This window comes from Centrocercus urophasianus, unplaced genomic scaffold, assembly GCF_019232065.1.
Source record: "Centrocercus urophasianus isolate 14NV4802_14NV808 unplaced genomic scaffold, USGS_Curo_1.0 seq_24, whole genome shotgun sequence".
In the NCBI taxonomy this organism is placed as follows: Eukaryota; Metazoa; Chordata; class Aves; order Galliformes; family Phasianidae; genus Centrocercus; species Centrocercus urophasianus.
In genome coordinates this window covers 17,201,678-17,216,450 of record NW_024884800.1, presented here as the reverse complement: position 1 = coordinate 17,216,450, position 14,773 = coordinate 17,201,678, and the positions used below count along the sequence as shown (strand labels likewise).

Below are 14,773 nucleotides of genomic sequence, written 5' to 3'. Positions count from 1 at the left end.
CGGATTGCTCCTCAAGGAGAGGGCAACATTCACATCAACTGAAACTAGAAATAAATCATAAATTTATTACAAGAAATAAGCACACTTTCCTTGAGAAGGAAGGACTCCAACCATCTGTTTATTTATGCACACACCTATCTCCCTTCCTAAAACATGGCCAGAAACAAGGAAAACCTGCAGCTCACTGACTTTATCACCTGTCTCCAGTACAGAAAAGCCATGCAGTTACATACATATGTATTTTAAATCATTTATTCTTCTCCTTCTCACTGAGCTTCTTTGTAGACTCTGAAGCTCCATTCTTGATTTCCTATTCCCAAACACTGCTAAAACAGCTTTTAAAAATACAAACTACTATAAATTATAATTGAAGCCCAGTTCTGAAGGTTTGATCACTTCCTGCCTTCATACAGCCTTTGATACTGCAAAGTAATAAGAGGTCACAATGTCATGCAAGCCTTTGATTCCAAACTTTAACAAGATAGTTATTTAAGAGAACACCATCTTTGCCAACGTTTAGTGATCTCCCTCACACAAGAATTTTCCTCCCCTTTGTCTAAAAATGACTGAGTCCAGAACTGATGGATTATAAGCAGTTACCTCTTGGTGATCTGCAGGGGGTCATGCAGGACTAGGTCATTTTCAAATGTCTCCTTATCAAAAAGCCTCCTAACAGCATAGTTTGCCAGCTGCTCCATGAGAAGGAATGTTTCATTAATGTGCAAAAACATGGAAAAATAGTGATCTTCCCCATGGGAGCAGACATGAATGCTCTCTGTCAGAATAACATTGGAAGTCTTCTCAAGTTTTGATATTGCATCCCAGGAGATAATAAGCTTTACTGAAAATACAAATATAAGGAGATATGAGTAACTCCTCTTCAGCTGCTACCCTTGTATTAATCAAAAAAGCAGCAGCACTAGAAAGTATAATTAAACAATACTGTTAGATCACAACTCCTTTGGAAATGGCTACAAATTCACATGGACAAAAAAGACTCTCTCCACAATTCCTATCAAATAATTCCACTAGAATGATTTTTATAGAAAGAACATTAAAGACACACCATTTCTGAAAATACAAGTCTGGACTGTCTTTTTTTTTTTTTTTTTTTTTTTTTTTTTCTTTTTTTTTTGCTCTAATATGAAAATGCAAATGCAAATTGCAAACAGACTCACGTAAGCTACTCTACTTTAACAATTATCAATTAGACACCTGCTCACATGGCAAATCACTTCCTCATGACATAAGAAAAATGCTTCCACATGTGAAACATATACAGTAAAACATGAAAGGACCAGCCTTAGCTTAGGCCTTACTTACTTTCTGCTCCCAGCAAAAATGAGTAAAAGCTCAGGAAGTTGGTACTAAGATAAAGCCATCCTTGACAAGGCACCCGGCCCTTCCAGTAGCTGCATGAGTAATAGGTAACCAACTTCTCCTGCTCTGGTAATCCAAAGCACCTCTCAAACTTCATAAGACCTTCACGAAACTTCTCGGGATCTTCTTCTTTTGTAAAAGAACCTTTTCCTTCCTCAGCAATCAAACCCTAAAACAAGAGAACAGTTATTTCACATACGTATCCATAAACGTGGATGTCTTATAAAAAACTGCACACATACAAAGGAGTATTCTCCTTATAGGATATTGTATTTTACAACTTGAAGAATAGTCTGAGGATCAAAACACAAGGTTACAGCTCACACGTGCCACTTCAGATTCATACAGCTTTGGCATGACACACATCTTCAGGTTTCCTTATCTGAAAACAATCTATTTTCCTCACTTAATCACATGAACTTCAGGGCTAAATGTTTAATAATTGCAAAATGAACTCTCATATACTTCCTAGGGGTTCTCAAAACTATTGTGAGATAATTTGTTATCAGTTCCAGACCACTATCTAAAGGCACGTGGTGTACCATTTACCAAGACATAATTTGTGTCGAACAACTTTATTTAACTATGTGGCAGATAAACAGTAACAATGGAGCGTATTATTCACTCAGAAGTACACAATATCGTGGTGCTGTCTGCATGGAACATAATATTTGTGTACATTTAGAAGTAAAAATACTCAGCCTTTCTCAATTGTGTCATGTGCCTTCTACTTACTCTTATCTTTCCCTGGACAAAGCTTGTAATATCTTCATTTGAATCAAACACCGATAAAATGTTCATGACATTGTGTTCTAACCAGTCCCAGTGTTCTGTTATCTCTTCTCTGCTGGCTCCTGATGGAAAGTAGAAAGATAGAAGTGACTTTAATTACTTCATTAAAAACATTAATCAAGAGAATATTCAGCAAATTTCAGGTTCACAGAGTAATTTACATCCACAAATCCAAATCACGGTAATGACACTGCTGTGTTTTTATCTTTCAGGCTCTTTACGCAGCTGTATTTCTAGCCGTTACCCTAGAAGCATTCCAGCTTTGTCAAGATTTTGTGGCTCTATGCTGAAGCCAGACTGGGACTGACAGTTCCTCTGGCTCACCAGTATCACCAGCATCACCAACATCACCAGCACACACCCATGTTAGTACGTAGGACGCTTCCCTCGAAGGTGGGAAACACGAGATCACATTCAGAAACTTATCAGAAAATAAACATGAGCTTTTGATACACTCAGCTTTGATCACAAAGCCACAGCAGTTCCCACAGGAGAACTGCCAGCCTCGGATTTGCACTGGTGCACAAACACTCCTCCCAAGGGTAAGGTTGTATCACCGTACGCACCTCTGTGGCCAGGATGGTAGCAAAGATTTTTCTCTCTTTGGATACATAAAACAACCATTTCTGCTGCCTACCACAAACATTTGCTTATGCTCAGTACAAGTCATTGTTTTATCACATTCTCTATCAAGTCACATTTTAATTACATTTCTAATCATACTAAGCACTAATGGTGCTAAGCCAAGCACCATTCAGGAAACAGCTGTCATTCCATCTATATAGTAAAGTTCTGCTTACATTCTAATTCCAAACAATGCAATGTTTTCCTGCAGTTAGAGGGTTCTAAAAGAGGACAGAAGCAGAGCTGTGCCCTAGATGGAAAGCCATATACCCCAGACCTCCTGCGCCAGGACAAAAGGCTCATTCATACCAGCTGAATGTCCCCTGAAGCAGCATCTGGCACCTCCAGAATTAGTACCATTTTTCTTCTGAACCCTATGGGACTGCAGCGCTAAGGAATTAAGGAATGCCTCCTCCTCTTTCGTTACATACAAGCCAGAGGAGTAACTTAAAAATCTGCCATCACTAGCCATAAGGAACATGCAAAACACAGAGACAAGACAAAATTCAGTGCTCCCAGAATGTAAATATGGCACTTGCAAATAGCTTAGAGAAAAGAAGACCTCATTATGTTACTTTACTCACTTGACAGTGCTTTTTTTCTAGGTTTCAGAAGGCAATCACTTACTTCACTGTGAATGTCACTGTGATTTTACAGCAAAAAAACCCACCAACTATCTCACCTAAACTACTTAGAAACAGATTAGTGGCTTGCTTCAAATAGAAGGGAAAACTCTTACTGCTAGATACAAGCTGTGAAATGGTTATGATAATTCATCTTACTCTTTTCACATACTCGCTTTCCACGCAGGTGGAAACAGGTCATAAAGCAGAGCTTATACTAGTGAACCAACAGAAGAGGCCTAGCAAATTCAACTCCTTAAAGACAGGTGATTCTTTCCACTCCATCAGATGGGGGGATACAGAGAGAAGGAAACGGAGGGGAAGAATTTACATAGGATTCAATAAAAGGATTCTAGAACATACGTGAGTTGGTTGTTATATCCTTCCCAGGAGTGCTCACAACTAAACAGTCTACAATCACATACTGTCACTACCCCCAGGCAACAACACACCATGCACAATTTCTGTTTTTTCAATTTACTTTGTAAAGACTAAATGAACAACTTTCAGTGGACTCCACAGAATTAAGGCTGCCTTAAGGGAATAAATAGAAATCGATCTAAATACTGTTAGTTAGGCTGTGCTACACATGCTGGATTTGCAATGACACTTGAAAAATGACAGAGTAATTAACAAAGCAATGAAATCAAAACGAATTCTCCCTCTTCGACTACACATTCAGAGCAATTATTTGAGTCACTCTAAGAAGCAAAGGCACAGATGTGGCACAATGAAGATGAAACTATTTCTAAACATTTAAACAATTCAGCAGTACTGTTTCAGACCCTCACTGTGTGGAAGCAGGAAAGAAAGCAATCTCCTCCTCCATTTATTCACTTCACAGAAGGAACAATATGTTTCATAACACGAAGTATATTTACACCGTGAAGCCTTTTGTTCTAAAGTGTACTTAAGTAGTACAGAACTGGCAAAAATTCAGTCCTAGGGTGAAGATTACCTTTCATGTTTTCTCAGGAGCTTACCTGATGCCATTAGAATCCCCCAGAGTGCACTTCCAACTCATTTATCAAAGCACCTTTCTTAACAGCCTGACACCATTTGTTCTGACCTCTCCAGAAGAAGTCTCCAAATTTTATTTACAGCCAATGCACGAACCATTCAAATTTTATTTCATTTAGAATGTTGCCCTTTTGAAGTGAGACATTATGAATTACATTAAGTCATTTAATAATTCTCTTGCTGACTACTGCTCCTCAGATGAGCCCTTGAAGAACACGAGTACGAGCCGATCAGCACTGCAGCATGAAATGCAGAAACAATCGAGCCAAACATTGAAAAGGAAACATCAGAATTTATGCAGTGGCTAATTTAATTTTAACAAACAGGAAAAGGCACAATTGCTTATTTAAGGTGAATAATGAAGGTTTATAAAGAAAACAGTACAATTTAATGCAACAAGAGCACTGCATTTACTGGTAGAATTATTCAGGCTGAGGGAGCTGGGCTTCTTCAGGCTGGAGAAGAGGAAGCTCTGGAGAGATCTCACCATAGCTTACCAGTACTTCAAAGGAGCTTATAGACAGGAGGGAGACTGACTTTTTATGCAGTCCGATGGTGACAGGACAAGGGGGAGTAGTTTTAATCTAAGAGAGGGGAGACTTAAGTTAGATGACTGGGGAAAATTATCACTCAGAGGCTGGTGAGGCAGTGGAAGACGTTGCCCAGAGAATGTGTGGATTCCCCACTCCTGAAGACATGGAAGGTCAGGTTGGATGGGGCCCTGGGCCCTAATTTGATGCCTGATTTAGTGGTTGTGAATCCTGCCCACAGCAAGGCATTGGGACTAGATGATCTTTATGGCCCCTTCCAACCCAAGTCATTCCATCACTTTATGATTCTTTCTATCACATAAACGTTTGCAGAGTGGCACCTCTAATTTTCCTTCAAAACTCATCTTTTACCACAGGTCTGGATGCCTGTGAGACCAGAGAAGTCTAGATAGAGACTTGGGTTTTTCACTTCTGTACAGAACACAACTAACTAAAAAAACTTAAAGCATGGAAAAAATGAACTAAAATGTGGGTTCTTTTAAGTGTAATTATAGACTTTTTCACAGTCTTTAATAAGCCTAAGAAATGGATTAATCCTACAACAGTTACATTTGTCATCTGACCACGTGACTATCTTAGTTTCAATATAAAGGCAAGATCATGCTGAAGAAGAAGAAACAGTGATGCATGCAAAGAACTGAGTTCTCTCAACTTTTGAAATGGAGGTCTCTCTGAATACTTGGTATTTCAGCAGTCTATTTAAGGGAATTTACACTTATTTCTCAGGGGAAGCTGCAGAATTTAAAAACAAATAATAACAACAACAACAAAATCAACCTAGTAATAACGATGCTTTAGGAAAAGCCACGTACTCCACTTTCAAGGTCAATTTTCTTTTCCATTTGCTACTGACTAATAACATAACACACAAACGAGAAAGAACCTCTTACACCCTAAGACCAACAGATATGAGGAAGAATTCAGCTGCCATCATGACAGGAAGGCTGGCTCATTCTTAACAAAGATAAAGTAGAAAAATAAAAATCAGATAAGCAATTCCTGCTACTTATACCTATAGCTTTTATACTTAATCCCCTCAAGGGTCAACTTTTCCACATCATCCTGAACTATGCCAAATTACAGACCTCCTTTGCAGCTTAGAAAATAAAAGATTGTGCCCCTGCAATTCTGAGAGAGCATCAAGGCAGTTCCTTAGTACTATACAGACTGCTGCAAAAAAACAGGCAAGCTGACCTTATCACATGAAGGGTCCATAGGTATATTCTGAAAAACTAGAACCATAAACCACTGTCAATCTCAGGACTGAAATATCCTGAGCATCACCATATATGGGGCCCTGGGCAGCCTGGGCTGATATGAAATGTGGAGGATGGTGGCCCTGCATGTGGCAGGGGGTTGGAGATTCATGATCCTTGAGGTCCCTTCCAACCCTGGCCATTCTGTGATTCTGTGTGATTACCAAATAATTTTCAACCGTGTGAAGATCACCGGAATGAATGATGTGAGAGGATGAACCCAACCATAAGATTCAGCCCATCCTTTGCATCCCAACTTTTCATTTTATAAACTCACTTAGCTTCTAAAAGAACAGTACATACCACACGCAATGGACCAGTAGACCTGTGAGTCCGGTGTCTGATGCAGGATGCGAAATGGGGCCACTTTTGATGTAGAATCCAATACTGCATCTAGGGTTCCCACGAGAAGACCTGAAGGAAAGCACACGCAGCCTGGTAAAACTAAAGCTGTGAAATGCATACTTACCTCCCAGTTCCTTTCTTACTGAATAGGAATGTTATCCAAGTGAAGATTTATTCTGTAATAAGCTCTGAGAAAAAAAGAAGCACAGATGAACAAAATGAGAAGCCTTCCCAGAGGAAGCTGCTGGGAAGCCGTTACAAACATTATAAACACAGACTGAGGGTGAAAAAGTTTGAGATGATGCCCTTGGAAGCAATAGCCATGCAGTATAGTAAACCAGAAGATAACCTAAGAAGGATCATGGCAGTTCCCAGCCTTCAATAAGCACGAGCAGAGATTGGACTACCTCTTCATTAGTCACTTACTGTTGTTCTGTTTTGCAAAGGAAACAGTTCTAGGGAAAGTGTACAAACATGATGTCTGATTTATGAAAATCTCATGCACTCCCTTCACATGAGAACTCCATGTCACACTCCTTATACAGACAGAAGTTTTCCTGTTCATTCAATTCTCCAGGCATTGGGCTACAAAATGCCTTTCTTTATCAAGTCTATCAGAAGACTCCATTATAAACCATGGAACATGAGGATTTCATCCTGCCATCATGTGTGATGATGCATTACTTCATTACAGATTACTGGTACCAGATACAATGACCATGTTACCTCCTTGCCCCTAAATATTGAATTAGTTCCACTTAAACACAGCTTACATCAAAATACTAACAAAACACACTTCATCTCTACCAAAAAAAAAAAAAAAAGACACTCTCTCTCCTCTCTCGATATATTTCCTGACAAAATGAGTATGCATTTTATCTTGACAAGCAAAATCATTGTCACTAAGAGTAACACAGATGTTACACAGCTCAGAGATCTTAAAAGCTGTATTTAAAGCTAAGAATCAAGAAATTCTAAAAGAAGAAGAAAAATCTACACAGAAAAAAATACAAACTTCTGGATTCTGATGTTCAAGTAAATCCTGTTACAACAGCAATGAAAATACAAGCAATGCTGTCACTCTACTTTCCTTCCATTAATCCCTCCTCAACTTAGGAAAGCACCAGTTGTGAGTACTCAGCGAATCAAATCAAGACCTCTCAATTTTATCCAGGCATTTATCCTCTGAACACGATTTCCCTTGTAGCACAGACCTCGTGTGACCTATCGATGTGGCTATTCAAGTTTCAGAATGATTTTCCTTGTCTTAACAAAATGGAAGCAAATAAAAACCACAAAGGGAACCCAAGGACCAGTAAATCTCATCAATCAAAACTATTACCTTGCATTGCCTGCAACTCATAGACTGTACCTGTTGAAAAGTAGCATTTTTTGGACATTCAAACTACAGTCAGTCATTGAACAGATAACATTCATAACTGCTTTAAGAGCTGTGGCTTACTGAGTCATAACACTGAGCTCATCGTCACAAAGCTGGCTCTGCTTCAGCAGATACTTTATTATCTTCTACAATTCTCCTCATCATATTTTTGTTACGATATGGTACCACGACATTAGTCACTGTTGCTAAGGTTGATGCAACAGCTCAGCTTGTGTGAATGAGTGTGACAGCACACTAGGGAGCAGCATTCCTGAGTGCTGTAAGAGCCACCATCAGTTTGGAAGACCATCAGATTTTATAGATCATATCACAGATCATCATATCACAGAATTTTAGGCACAAACTGCACCAGTATTTCTCATTTCAGTAGTTCCACCAGTCAGCAGTGCTGTCTACAACACAACTGCAGGTTAGTGCTTCAGCCATTAAATATTCAAGAGGTGATGAGCTCATTTCACAGCTGCAGTTACTGGCATCACTGCAAGGACCTGGCAGTCACACCTGCTTTTCCTGGGCCTGAATATGCTCCGACTACAAGATGGGAATGTTCACTTCCAAGGCTGCAGACAAGGAAAGGTTTAAAGGTCATTAGTCCAAGGATATTAATTGTAAAATAAAGGAGTAGAGAGCAGAAGAATCAGCAACTGCTCAACCCAAATAGTGGCATTACCTCCATAGGGGATGCAAGAGGAAAAAGCAAATCAGACCCTATTTGCCAATCCCTTGCCAACGATATGCAGCATACTGTTCTCAAACACCAGTTCTAGGGACAACCTTCAGAAGGTCACCTACTAGAGTTAGGGTAGTATGGTTAAGTTGCAGCTGGACTTAATGATCTCTAAGGTCTTTTCCTATCTGAGCAATTCTATGATTCCACTCTCACCTCTGCTCTCAGACCCACAGTTTCTGGCACTGATTTCAGCCAAGTCGTTCTCCAGCCTCACACAGGGAATGATTTCAGCTTTCGACAACTTCAGTGATGCACACTCACAAGGAGAAAGGTTCTGTTTTTAGAAAACACTCTCAATTTCATGGTTATTTAAGTAAAACCATTGAGAAGCACCATGGATACTGAAGTGAATAGAGAAAAACACCCTAGAAAATAAAGGGGCCAGGAAACCTGAATAGCTTTGGAATAAGGTGATCTTTGCAAAACTTTATGTAGCCTTGGGCCAACAGAATACAAACATTAGCTGACATTATATCAGGAACAAATTGCCTCAGTGACACCAAACCTTCAGAGCTGAGTGTGGATGACTCAATGGTAACTGGAAGCACTGTGCCTTGCATAGTATCCTTGGTACTTTGCTGCAGAGACATCCACCAGAACATGTTCACCATGAATTCTGCTCTCACTTGTACCAACTTATGGCAATAATGCCTATCTGCTACATGAAAATAACTGCCCAGCACTTTGTCTTTTGGGAGCGACACTGCTGTGTTCTTCTATCTCACCAGGCTCATCCAGAGAGTACTGCTGAGTGCTTTCCCTAAAGAACTGCTGTTGCTCTGAAGCAGAGTTGGCACAAGCCTGTTTGCTCCTCTGCTGCCTAACAGTACCTTTGAGATCAATAATTGATGAAATTAAAACCAGATCACTCTCCTGATTTACTACATTAGAAGTGTTACTGGACATCAAATATTGATGAGAGTTAGAGCTCCTTACAGACAGAGATGCTTCATCAGCACAGTGCTGGCCAGCCCCGCGTCCCCAGGGTCTCTCAAAGCAGACACACCCAGGTACAACTGAGGCTTCACTCCACCTTTGTTTACACTGATGTAAAAAGGCACAGTGTGAAAGTAATGTAAGAGCTGCATCTGAGTGACAGCAAATGCAGAAAGTGGAGCTCTGCAGGAAGAGTTTGGTTTGGCATTAATTGCTCCTTTCTGCAACCTGAGGCTTAGAGCAATCTGAACCTTAAAGCAAGTCCAAAGGGGAAACACACTAGGCTTGTGTCAGAAAATAAATATCACTCATTTCAATCAGATATTTGTTATAGTTCAAGAGCAACACCTGTTCATAGTATGGAACAGAATGGGCGGAATCCCACTGAGGACACCTCCCAGCAGGGACGCATGCAACAGCCTCAGCACCTTCCAAAACCAGCATCTCTATGTTCAGAAGAAACATAAACATGAAGAATGTAAAGCAATGGCTTTTACATGAACTGTTCAGTTGTTTTTGTATTGTAAAGTCAATAATAAATGAAGTCAATAATAAATTGTGCATTAAAGAAGGAAATCAACCCTGGAGGCAATGCAATGCAAGAGACCCAAACCACAAATCCTCACCACCATAAATATATGTTTACAAAAGCAAGATAAAGCCTCATCCCAGAATGTTAAATACATTTACACTGCATTTTGGTTCACTTAAAATTAAAAAAAAAAGTTTATCTAGTGACAACTGGCCATTTACAAGTGCTATACTTAGCCAAAAAAACCTCTCTGTCTCAGCGTGCTTTATTTAAAATGAGAGAATGTCAACTTTTGAATAAGACTCCCTGTCCCATTTCTTCAAATTAAGCACAGAACTCCTTTCTTTTTTGTTTTGTTTTGTTTAATTGTATTTCCAAATCAGCTTGGTCTCATGACTAAGGAACCTCAGCTTACGGCACTACAGAGCATGGACTGAGATGCAAAAGTTCTTTAGTAATTGAGATGTAAAACTGGTTCATCTAAGTCTCCTGTGAGTAGGATTTCATCTCTATTTACAATGTACATTCTGGCCAGTGCTTATGACTCAGGTGAGACAATGGCAGCTTATTAAACAAAGGTGTGTATTCAGGGCCATATGTAAAAGTACTTGTGGCAATAAAGATATCCTCGAAAACTGGGAAATTAGAAACTTTCTGTAAAAAAGACAAACACTGGTCTCCTTGGTAGGTCCAGTGGCAAGTCTGACATACATCAGCTCCTCCTCTTCTTCGCTTCTGCACAGCTAAAGGCTACAGAACATGAATAGATGTCAGTTCAATACACAATCAGAGCTAAATAGAGAGGTGAGTAAAACTCCTGAGCATCTAAGCAGTGCAGCACCTTCTGCGGAGACCAAGCAAGGTGACCTTCAGTGCCAACCCTTCTGTCCCCAAGGCAGCAACACAGCCACACCGCCGCGCTGCCTGCTCCTCCCAGTGCCAGCAGAGCTGCCATACTTGCTCTTCACCAGACAGTGGGACTACACTACTACAGACCTCTGTGGCAACTTGAAAACTGCCTGAAGCGCAAGCTGCACCTCTCCAGCCTCACACCCAACTCCACAGCACAGACCTTGAAGTTCCAAAAAACAAACATCGCCTCTATCACATACTGAGCCTACTTACAGTGCAAAGCTTCCCAAGCTTCCTCTCCTGCGCTGCTATTCCTATTAAAACGAATTCCTATAAGATCACCAAGTACCATTTTTAATTGACCCAATGGGAAGTTCTGTGTGAGGCAAGGTCCCTGCTGCTTATACTCACCATGCTAAAGTGTTCTTTAACATAATGCCCTTTGACAGATAAAGTCAATTTCCTCATAGAGCATATACAAGCCTAGCTCTGTCTCCAGCCTCCTCTGCTAGCACGCTAGCTAGCAGTGACACAGACAACAGGCTGCATTCTACAAGCAGGAATAGCATCAAGAACCTTCTGCAGATTCAGGATAGCAGTAATTGCTGCCGGAAATCTAGGACTCAAAGAGTCAGGATTTTTCCCAACATTTGAAATCTCCCTTTTTTCAAGCACAGCACATTCAGTGAGCAGGGAAGATTATTCCCAACCATGTGCTTTACCAGTAAGTGTCTCTCCTCTCACAGCTGTGCTGTACACTGGAGCAGAAAGGAAAAAGCTAAAGCATGTCACTGAAAGACTGGTATTTTGTAACATCATATATAATTACTCCAGAATACCTGCCTTCTAGCTAAGGTCCTATAACCAAACAATATATATAACTGAAACAAGGTCTTCATGACCAACCTACTCGATCTCACTAGATCTTGTGTACAGCATGTGCATTCACAGCAGCAGTTTCCTGTCACTGTAACTGCGCTTTGTCACACACACCATTTTGTTTAACTGTATCCTTACAAATAAACCCTAGAAGAACTAAGCAGACCTCCTGTAGTGGCTCTGCAGAAACAGAAGGACTGGAGGACATGGCCACACAGCTGCACTGCAGGCAGAAGATTCTGTGACAGCACAGTGAACGTGAAATATCAGGAAGTAGAAGCAGTCAAACAGGTTACAGTATCCGCACCCTTAGGTGAGGTCTAAGGAGGAAAAGAGAATGAAATGTAAAACTAAGCAGGTGTATAAGAGCAGAGAGGACCAAGGCTAAGCGAAACCAGCACAAAGTATCCATCTCTATCCACACTAACCAACTAGTAAACTACACTGGGCGTGGACACAAACCACAGGAGCTAGCCATCACCAAAAGATGACAAACTGACCCTGTTGTACCAGTCCAAAGGGATGCACAAACAAATCTAAGCGTGGATTTCTTTATAAGCCCATGCTAATACATCAAACCCTGCCTTCCTCTTTTACTCGGTCTGCACCTTCTGCTTCTGGTTGTGCCCTCAATACTCACTTGCTCCCTCCTCAAAGTCTTCCTTACTGAGCATATTCTTGTATCACTGGAAATCCATTGCAGCCATCCCTCAGCCAGCACATCAGTGCAGTCCCAGCCATGCAGCACTCTGCACTCTCCTCCCCATGCTATGTTGAGGCACTGTCCCTCTCCTCCTACAGGGCTCCATTTCCCAGTCCCTTTCATCCTGTGTCGCATCAGCTGGAAAACACTGCTTACAAGAAAAGCAAAAGGCTCTCGCTGGCACTCTCCTAGGTGATGGCATAACATAATAGCTGTTCATTGCTTTTTTTCTGAAGTAAGCACTAATTATCTGAGTCACACACAGTACTAAGAAATTAAAATCAGGCACAGCAATTTATGCTAGTTTATACCTAGGAGGTTTGAATATTTTCATACCTGCAAACACAAATCTAACTCTGTTATTTTCCAATTCTTCTGCTAACCCTTGTTATTTACCAATTTAATTCAAGAACATCTTACTTTTGCTTCTGTTCACTAAAAAGTAACCTGTGCAAATAAAAGCTGTATGAGCCTCATATAAATAGAAAAGCTATAGAAACAAAACATGCAACACCATCCTGGAAGGCATACCAAAGGAACTATCCCACTTGGGCGTTCTTCCCATGCCGCTATACGCTTGCAAGGTCAGGAGAACAGTGACAGACATCTCATTCTTTCTTTTTGTCGCAGTTCTTGGGTGAATCTTACCACACTGCCTGACAACCTTTGTATCGCTTCAGCTTGCTTTGGTTTCCAAAGACACAGGACAGAGAACAGCCAACCCAGATTGGTGACCAGAGTTGAAAGACATCATCCTTTGTTGTAAGCCGAAGCCTGACTTTATCTACTATAACATTACGATATTCCTAGCATGGAATCTGGGATCATGCAGTTATTTCTTTTTACATGTTCCTTGCCCCCTATAAGTGGTTCACATGCCAGTGAAATTCCTCTGGTGGGAAGGGCTATTTCTACCTGTGGAATTTGTCAGTCAGACGATTAGATGTTATTACATTGTTGGGAAGAATTAATAAATGCTTCAATAAGACAATAATGCATCACGTTCAGTACAGCTTACATTATGACGATGCAATTAGAGAGAATGTGAAGATACAACTCATACGAACCCAGAGACACAACCCATTCGTAACACTTTAAAACCACGCTGGCCACGAGCCAGCAGTGCACCCTTGTGGCCATACGGCCAGCGGTACCCCGGGGTGCAATATCTAAAGGACAGGAGTCAAAGGGATGGGGCCAGGTTCTTTTCAGTAGCATGCAGTGACAAGATAACGGGTAATGGGTAAAACCAGATCAGGGGAAGTTGGACTGGGAGATCCCCATAAGTTCTTTCCAACTCCTTAGGTTCTGTGACACCCCAACGTGACTCCACGTCCCTGTGCCATTTCTTCTCCCACCTGGGGTGCCAGAGGACGTTATGCCACGAACAATAACCAAACCTAGACACTCCGGTCTGCACCTCCAGTTCTCATGAAATAAAGCCCGTTACAGCGAGCCTGTCGCGGTGTCAGCGCCGCCTCCCGTTTGGCCGAGCCCAGAGCTTCAGCTCTGCCACCTCACCCCCTTGCTGGGGTGCACGCGAAGAGTAAAGAAAGCAATTTAAAAAAAATTTATATTAAAAAAAAAAAAGGGGGGGGGGGGGGGGGGGAAGAGGGGGATGGGAAGAAGAAAACAACACCCGAGGCACCTCGCCGCGGTGGATCGGCCCACGCTCGGCCACCGCAGCACCGCCCGCCCCGCGCAGTACCTGCCAGCCCGCCACCGCCCTCCTCGCCGTAACCCCGCCGCCTCTGCAGCACGAAGTACTGGTTGGAGCGCTCCAGCACCCATAGCTTGAGGGCATTTTTCAGCAGCACCTCCTCGGGCTTCAGCCACATCTCGGCGGCTTCACCGCCCTCCGCCGCCACCGCCGCCCATACTCGCCACCGCCTCCCGCTCCCACGTACGCGGCCCGGCTGCCAAGCGCCGCCGCCCCGAGGCACGCTGGGAGACGTAGTCCTGGCTGGAGTCCTCCACGCCTCAGGCCTACAGCTCCCGGCGTGCTCTGCGCGGCCGCCGGCCCTGAGGCGAGGCGGGCAACGGCGCTTCGCTTGCCGCCCCTGCGAGGTGCAGCCAGGCATCGGCCTCGGCCGTGAAAATCTCACAAAGGGATTTTTGTTTTGCCCCCTCCCCCCCCCCCTTCGTGGC

The 14,773-nt window shown here is 42.1% G+C and overlaps 1 protein-coding gene across 2 annotated transcripts in view; it reads right to left on the bottom strand.

The window, feature by feature from the left end:
- The window catches only part of TBC1D8B (TBC1 domain family member 8B), a 32,193-nt gene extending 17,680 nt beyond the window's left edge, over positions 1–14,513 (bottom strand). The window contains exons 1-5 of one of the 2 annotated variants that reach the window (XR_006170007.1): positions 14,334–14,513; positions 6,550–6,660; positions 2,116–2,234; positions 1,324–1,549; positions 601–841 (exon numbers count right to left, since the gene is read on the bottom strand). Coding sequence is in view for 1 of the 2 variants with exons in the window: in XM_042824943.1 (XP_042680877.1) it covers positions 601–841; positions 1,324–1,549; positions 2,116–2,234; positions 6,550–6,660; positions 14,334–14,463 (827 nt within the window). In the remaining variant the exon portion in view is untranslated. The remainder of the gene's footprint in view (positions 1–600; positions 842–1,323; positions 1,550–2,115; positions 2,235–6,549; positions 6,661–14,333) is intronic. The other variant, XM_042824943.1, reaches the window with a different exon arrangement.
- Positions 14,514–14,773: the final 260 nt, after the last annotated feature.